The sequence below is a fragment of the Malurus melanocephalus genome, unplaced genomic scaffold (assembly GCF_030028575.1).
Source record: "Malurus melanocephalus ecotype Western Australia unplaced genomic scaffold, MMel_1.1 scaffold_83, whole genome shotgun sequence".
NCBI classification, from domain to species: Eukaryota; Metazoa; Chordata; class Aves; order Passeriformes; family Maluridae; genus Malurus; species Malurus melanocephalus.
In genome coordinates, this window is record NW_026623315.1 from 831,876 (window position 1) to 840,309 (window position 8,434).

General features: G+C 37.6%; 1 protein-coding gene across 1 annotated transcript; it reads left to right on the forward strand.

The window, feature by feature from the left end:
* Positions 1 to 600: 600 nt before the first annotated feature.
* Positions 601 to 5,175, forward strand: LOC130574493 (uncharacterized). The gene is made up of 4 exons (XM_057367740.1): positions 601 to 748; positions 1,463 to 3,394; positions 4,345 to 4,470; positions 5,078 to 5,175. Exons 1-4 carry the CDS (start codon positions 601 to 603, stop codon positions 5,173 to 5,175), a joined length of 2,304 nt encoding a protein of 767 aa, XP_057223723.1.
* Positions 5,176 to 8,434: the final 3,259 nt, after the last annotated feature.

Consider the following 8,434-nt stretch of genomic DNA (forward strand, 5'->3'; position numbering starts at 1 on the left):
TGGTTTACTATRTTAGTTAGCTGTCATTGTTCTTTAGTATAAATTCCAAATCCTGAATTAATGGGGTTCTAACTGTAATGTGTAACAATATATGTGTTAGCATTAAGAAGTGTTTTCTTAGCAAAGCATTAAATGTCTGATTGTGTGAAGCCTTCTGTTGCTTGGTTGTTGTTTTGGCTTTTGGTTTTTTTTGTTTTTTTTTTTTGTTGTTGTGGTCTCTTGCTCAAGGCTAATTCACTGAAAGTTTTTTTTTTTTTTATTTAATTGGCTGGAATGCTACTTTTATGGATGCATGCACATAAGACTACTGAAGTCCTGTAGTTTTAGACCATGTTACAAGGGTGGCTTGAAGGACTAATACTGAGAGGTGTGTACAAAAGCTTGCTTAGCAGAGGGCAACTGAAATTTTTGACCTTGATAGTAATGTCAGCTTTCTCCCTCTTGTTTGGAAGACAGCAGCTTTGTTTTGGAAAGATATGGCTTCTTTTGGCTGGGAGAGGAATGCCTGCTAAATTCTGTCCAAGCATAAAAATAATTAAGTCATGCAGTTTTTAAAGTGTTTGATAATGGTTGCTTATCTCTTTCAGTGTTTAAAGAAAAATGAATACTGCCTCAACTTCAGAAAGTGGATCGTATTCCACAAACCACCCAAGACCCTTCTTTTATGCACAGCCATCAGCACAACAGCCTTATCCAAATCCATGGTATCTCAGTCATGCATACAGTCCATACTGCGTACCTGCTCCAGGTATGGTAAACAACAGCTCTCTGTGGTCTCTTTGCTTAGTGAGTTACATTCCTCTTTCCTCCACTCTTGCAGTATCTGTGTTAATGAGCCTCTTGGAAGTTAAAGTAATACTTAATAAATCAAATTTTTGACAATTATAGTACTACATTWATTCTGCCTTAAATATGTTGCTTGTGTGTTGGAAAGCATCTGCTCCTGAAGAGTGGAAACTAAGCAAATTATTAAGTAATGATCATCCACCAGCCACTGAGCTCTAGAATATGCCTAGCAGTTAATATGTGTGTGTTAATATGAATTCATAGGTGCATGCATGATAGTTATGGATATATGTAAGCCTAAAAATTGGGAAAATATTGCTAAATACACCTTTTAAGTGCTATATCTATGGGAACTTCTATATGGAGCCATCTTTTTCAAAGGCAATGCTATAGCAATAGTCCATAAAATAGACAAAAAAAGTACAGAAAACTAACTGGTCAATGACCCAAGGACTGAAATCAAGCTCTGGTTAAAGTCTAGATGTCCAGATAAGCTATTCTACAACAAAGAACTCTCTGAACTTCACGAGCTTTGCTTCTAAGCATTAAAAGGTGGCGTGTTTTACTTACTGATGTCTGATCTTGTAGCTGTCCCTGTCTATGCTAGTAAATATGATTCAGGATGACTTATTTCAGAAAGATGACTTTTTTTTTTCTTTGTGTCATCAATGTCCAGGTTTCCGAAGTGGAAATCCATATTTTCCATTTTGCTCTGTTGCGCTCCATGAGTACCCTGGATTTTTTGTTCCACAGCATCCAGTGCATGCAAGAATTAACAGAAGGCCTTATTTTAATGCTGCCCCACCTTCCCCTATGTTTTATCATGCAACAAGATTTAGACATTATAATAGCCCTGGAAAGAAAATGGAGACAAAAGAAACACAGACTGATCCTAGACAGCCTGAAAGCAAGCAAAAAAAGCATCAAGATATCCGTACAGAAACGAAAGGTTGTGATGCAGGAAATATGGCCTGTGTTTCTCCTGGTAAAGGTACAGAGATTGAAAGTACTTCAGAGAAACAAGATACATTTGGATCTTCCATTGTGGTAGACAGGGAGTTTCATAATAAGACCCCTGCCAGCTCCACGCAGTATAGAAATCTTCCTACTGGAAGCTATGCCTTTGAGAAGGAAGARGTGAGGATAGAATATGGAAATGGCTCCCCAGCTATTCAGCTGTGGAAGTCCTTTAAAGAAACTATCCCGTTGTATGACGTGGCAAGTGGTAAACCAGTTCCAGAGAACATAGTGCCGCATGACTTATTTTCTCTTAGCTCATGTGAAGGCATGATATATGGCTCTCATGAAGGGGAGAAAGTGGTGCCAGGAGCTTCCTTAGATGAGAGAAAAGCTATTGTCACCTCCAAACAGGTTGCTGAAACWGTGCAAGAGAAAGACATAGTCCAAAATAATGAAGTGCAGCTGGATACAGAAAAGCTGGCAAAATCCACCCCAGGTGAAACCATGGCAGTGAAAATCACAGAGTTGGCAAGATCTGTCAGCATCGATCAACCAGTGGTAAGACAGGATGTGGTGACAACTAAGAAATCTAGCACTAAAAAGTCTGCAGGCTCAAAAGCTTCTCAGGAAGAGCCCAGCTTTATTCAACAAGCAGGACTACTTCCATCTAATATGGAGGTAATGAGTGACTTTCAGCAGAAAAAGCTGAATTTAAGCCACAGCGCAACCAGTGAAAGTCAGCCAGATAAAAGTGTTTGGTGTGACAAATCAATGGAGAAGTTTGCTCCCTCTAGCAGCTGGCTGGCTTGTTTGGACAGTATGGACACAAATTACAATGTTTGTATGCCACAAAGGAAGCATCAAAGTGTAATCAGTCTTTCTTCYGATGACATGTCCTCTAGAGAGGAAGGCTCATCAATTGATAATGCCCCAGTGTCTTATTTTGTCCCTGACTATGTGCTTCAGAAAAGCATGTATACCTTTCAGAAAAGTACAGAGGGCTTGGAGAAAGAGCAAATTAAAAGTGTTGGGTCCCTAAATGTAGATGAAGTGGTTGGAAAGGAACAGGTGAACAGCTTGAATGACCAAGATGTCAACTCTTCAAACACAAAGATTAAAGAGGCTTCCAGTAAAGGTAGAGCCCTTTCTAGGTCCTCTAGTAGGAAAGAAATAGATTCTCTCAACAAAAGAGCAACTAAGAGTCTGTCAGAAGTTGAGGACTCTGAAGAATGTTCTGTGAAGGGAGAAGAGGAAGATGAAGAGTATGAGGAGGAGGAAGATGATGATGACACAGATGAAATGGAGTATTTCTTTGAAGAAGCTCCTTCATATGGAATCTTGAAGCCAAGTAAAGGAAATTTCTACCAAGTTGGCCAGAGAGTGCTTTGGAAGCCATGTAAAAATGCTGTACCCACACAATTAATTAGCTGGCCTGCTCAAGAGAAAATAAAAACTAGGAGTGGGCTTGTTGAAAGTATTGGTGTAGTTTACAAGCCAAAGAAGAGGGAACAAGATGAAGTTGTATACAGTGATTATGGGTATTATGGAAGAAAGAGGCCAATGACAAGGAGAGAAGGACTTGAACACCAACGAATGCTACGGAAATTCTTGGGAGGTGAGCTAATTGCGAAGAACAAAGTGCTGATTAGTAGCCTATACAAAGAATACTTAATTGCAGTTTCAAATTATAGCTTAAACCAGTGGGAAGATTAGAGCATGTTGCAGCTTCAAATTTGGCTTAGAGCCAGAAGTCCCAAAGAATACTTTTTTTCTTTTTAAGCATGGGAAGCTTGCTGCAATTTTTTTACCTATTGCATATGGACTCTGTATTTTCACAACCAGCAGAGAATAATGCAGAGGCTTTTCTTTGTGTTASATTTAATAAACTTAATTTTCTAACATTAGTGACAATTTATTAATTTGTAAAGCTTAAAGTAGTTTGGATTTTGTATTTACTGTTGCTTAATATCTTGGAAGCTCTGCATCTAAGTTTATATAGTCTGACTCTCCTATCACAGACTAATGCCAGGTGCATTAAACAGGATTAAGTTTATTACAGTATAGTGGAAGCACCCTGTGTAACTTCTCTACAGAAGAGGAGTAAATTTTTTTCATTGTAGCTGCTGCTCTCTCTTAGAAAAAAAGTTTTAGAAAATGTGTATGAAAGTGTACTAAATTTGACCTGGAAAAGAGTGTTTTATTTAATCAAAGGTAGATACTGTTGGAAATTGGACTAATCTAAACTGGGAATAAACAGAATTATCAGTTTGCAACGGTTATGAGGCCACTTCAGTAGGTGGCTAATATTTAGTACAATCTTGTATTGTGAAAAGCAACCAAAACAGGGTGKACTTCTAAGAACAGGCTTAGTGTTCTTAACTTTTTTTTTTTCTTTTGTTCAAAATCCGTAGACTTAATGTGGCTTGTAATTTTTATCAAGTGTGGCCTTCAGAAAACTATGTCTCTATTTTAACAGACTCACAGATTCCTCCAATCAGACACAGTAGCTGGCTTTGCATTCTGGCTCATGGATCAAAGAGTACACAAGCATTACAAAAACGAAATACTGACCTTAATTTTTTTTCTTTTTTTAATTAGGAAGGCTGTTAAGGGACAACATGGGGATACCACCTGAAGAGTACTGGATTAGTAGTGGTGCTAAGCCCAAATTTACCAGTCAAATACGTGGTAGTCTCTCACCTCTGGCAAAGAACAAAGAACAAGGTACAACTTCCCTAGTGTGTTTTTCTTAAGGAACATTCAAAAGGATATGATACAAAGTAGCAAGCCTGTGATAGTTGTATAAGATATGCAAATAATAAAACTGATTCTCGTTGGTTTGATGTTGATGAAATGCCTGTCAGTCAGTATATCTTGATATTTTATAGTGCTCTCAAACTCTAACAGGGGAATAAGGACGCATTATAGCTACTTCTGTTTCTTTAAAACATATTATGACAAATCAAGAGCATCAAATGCTTTAATGTGGCCAAAACAAAGCCTTTATTTGTGCAAAGTTGCTAGTGCCATAAACTGTAATATTAATTCTTCACCCAGATAATGCTACTCCTGAGTGCATATGCAGAGGTAGCTCCTAATCTTGGTGAGTAAAACCTGTAGGTAGTGATATATGGTAGCTACCTATGCTAATGCTCAGAGACCCTAGCATGGACCAGGAGTTGTCCTGACACTGCTGAAGGATGATTGAGTGCAAATCCTTGTGATTTGTTACAGAAGAGATGAAGGMCTTAGTTATTCTAACAAGTAAAGCTTAGATAATTTCTTAGCTCCTGAAGCAGAATGTTTTTGGTTTTTTTTTCCTTCTTTACAGTTAATGTTTACTTGGAGTTCAGATCTGGTTTTGATGCTTTTCAAGGGTGTTTGAGTGCAGGTGCTGTTGGAACAGCTACRGAATTTGCTGTAGGGTAGCTATTACTACTCTCCTGGGCCATGTGCTTTCAAGTATGTCACAACYGATCTATCAAATAATGGAGCGTATCTTCAGAACAGATTGAATTGCCTCTCCTCAGTTCACTGATAATATATATCAGCTTTCCCATATCAACAGCCCAGTAGACAGAGTGTATTCCTTCGAGTTCTTTCTCTGCATTGCTTTCCTGCTTGAGCATATTGGGGTTTAGGATGATTTGCCTCTTGCGTTGGAGGCTTTCTGTTTTCAGAGTTTAGTGTTGTAGGGTTTTGGTTTTTAATGCTAGCCTGCTCTATAAAAGTTTTTCAAAAACATTTTACTTTAGCAGCATTGTTCTTGGCTCCCCTACAAGAATGTATAAAAACATGGTAATAGTTCTAAAATAATTTTGTTACCTTTAACTTTTAGCACTGTCTCTTCTACATCTTTRAAGTAATAGATAGTGCAGCATACTGAGGATGTTTGGTCTATGTGTTATTCCTTGCTCACTCTTTCTCTAGCCCATGTAGTTTGAAGATGCCATCACAATCAGTGTTAGGAAGCAGGAACTAGTGTTTTCKGACCACTGTTCATGCCAATGGATGCCTCACAAGTGCTATTAAAATGACATATGTTGCCTATACTAGGATCTGTTTTTCCAGATTAATCTTAAGTGCCCTGCAAGTTAGGGGATTTGGCTAAACAAGATATGTTGCTTTAGTAGTAACATCATATACTAAATCTGACTTCTTGAGCATTGAATTTGTGATGTATAACTTTACAGGGCTGAAGTTTTTTAAAGAAAATAGGTGAATTGGGTCACTTGGACAGCACCAACTAATCTTGAACACTTGAAAAGTAAACTAGAGCGGAATTATCCAACTCACTAGGTTCTTTTATGACATTAAAACTTATCTAAATTATGACCCAAAATACCATGCATCAAGAATTATGGTTAGACAGTGATTAAATATTGTAGATGTGTAAGACTTGCTTGACATATGTAGTGTCAGTTTTATCTGCTACTGAAACAGGCATACAAAAGGGARGGAGAAAGAGGGACACCATACAGCACTTGGTGAAAGTCAAGGTTGAATTTACTTTGAGACTGCACTGGAGAAATAACACCAATTGTCTCTTGTTATTTAGTGTGTCCACCCTTGGTTAAACCAAAGAAGAAAAGAATAGGCAAGCCACCTTCAAAATGCAGAAGCACARGACATGAGGTGGAAGAAGTAGAAATGTGGGAGCTGCCTAAATACACTGTACACAAAGGTTTGTACACAGTGGCAAACTAAAAAAAATGACTGCTACATGCATTTTTTAAATTACTATCTTGGGGATTAATCTTGGAGGGATGTTGGAKAGTTTGTAAAATAATAGCAAATGCTACATATGCAGACAAGGTGGGGTGAGCTCAAAGCTAAATTTTGAGCACTTTATCACCTTGCTATGAAGGTCAGTGTAGCTTTGACCARTTTAGGTTCTTTCTTTGTTTAATGTAAGGATGGGGGAGGAAAACCACACCAAAACCTGCTGTTTCAGTTTTAGTCTAGTTGCTCTTCAGACTGTTGTACTAMCTTTTTAAAGTGCTGAGTCCGGTGTCACTTTGTAGTATATGCTTTTATTTAAGCTACTTGTCTGTCTCAGCCCAAATACTATAATCTGATACAACACAAATGCATACAGATAAATCTTAAGAACTCCAACTTTATGGAATAGGAACTTCTTGCTATCTTGGAAGAAGATGGGGAAAAACAATGGAGAGGAAAGCCCATTTAGTAGATTCAGTAATAAATATGCTTTTGGCCATTTGTGAGAATCTGAATAGGTTATAGATTGAAAAGGGTCATTAGATATAAGAAGCTACCTAAAAGATCAGATTTCTTTCTGGAAAAGAACAAATTGCATGGCAAAATGAACTCAAATATTCCACCAGGAAACACAAGTCAAACACAATCTCTTATATATTAGACAAAGGATTACACTTTCATTAAGGAAGTGTAAGGAAGGCTGGAAAYGAGTTGAAGTGTCTTATTTGTGAAAATTGGTGTCAGTCCTGAAGCCACATTGTTTGAACATTGGTCTTAAACCTTTAATTGCTGATCAGCTTCTAGTAAAAGCACTCAGGAAACTTGCACAGTCCCATAATACTTCTTATACTTGTCCCAGAAATAGTTGGTGTTTCTTGGATAGATTCAAAAATGTAGTTTTAAGAGCACACTGTGACATGAGCTTCATATGGAACTCTTATCTGTTAGGCTGGCATATTCTGAAGTCCAATACCAATCATGCATGGTTTATACTTGCTGGAAAGTTGAGTACATGGTTCTAGTATCAACCATCAGTGCCTGCAACAGGAAAAGGCAATCACTAATATCTAGGTTTTCTTTAGAAGTAAATTGATGAAGTTTGGAGGTAGAATATAAACCTTAACCTTTTCTCTTTTATTTTTTTTTATCTTTAGGGCATGGAACAAGAAAGTCCCTCTCTAAGAAAAGATRATTGCAATATTGGGCAGGAGGGGGGAAATACCAAAGGTTTGTTTTGTATAAATCCAAAATTTGATTATTATTCTCTTGTGTATTTTGTAAGTTGCTGTGCACTCCTAAAGGGTAAGAAGTGACACTGTAAAGACTGARGACACTATCAAAATGGAATTAAGTATTTAACACCAAAGTCACCTTTTTATAACAGCACACCCACTATTTAAATAATAAATTTCATAGAATTGCACTTTGAGACTTTTTGTGTTCCGTCATTGCACAGTAGCAAAAAAACCTGATGGGTATGCATGTGCACCACTACTATTACAACATTACAACATGACAGTTATTGCTGCCCTGTTCTTAAACTCTGCAGGATTGTGAAGCCAGTCCATGTCATCTCATAGTCATGAGATGTGGACATACAAAATACTCTTCCATCAGCTGGATTTTTGGCTGGATTTGATTTTGTCAAAATGTAAAGGAAAACAGTTACAGCTGCATCAAGTCAAGTACTGGTTTAAAGTTTCAAGGCAGTTCCTCAGACCTTACTCTCTTCAAATGCATAGTTGAAGACAAAAACTAAAGCACTGAGTTGATGTGAATCTTCCCTCTCCTCCCCTTTTTCTTTGGAGATTTTTGTCCTTTATGGAGGTGCTGAGCTGGAGAGATGTAGTATTTAGTGGAGTGCCCTGTTTTCTGACTTATTACTGATGACTTCTATTACAGTTGATACTGTCTCTTTATAGAACTAAGATGATAAAACTAGGTCTCTGCTGAGCTATCTTATGAA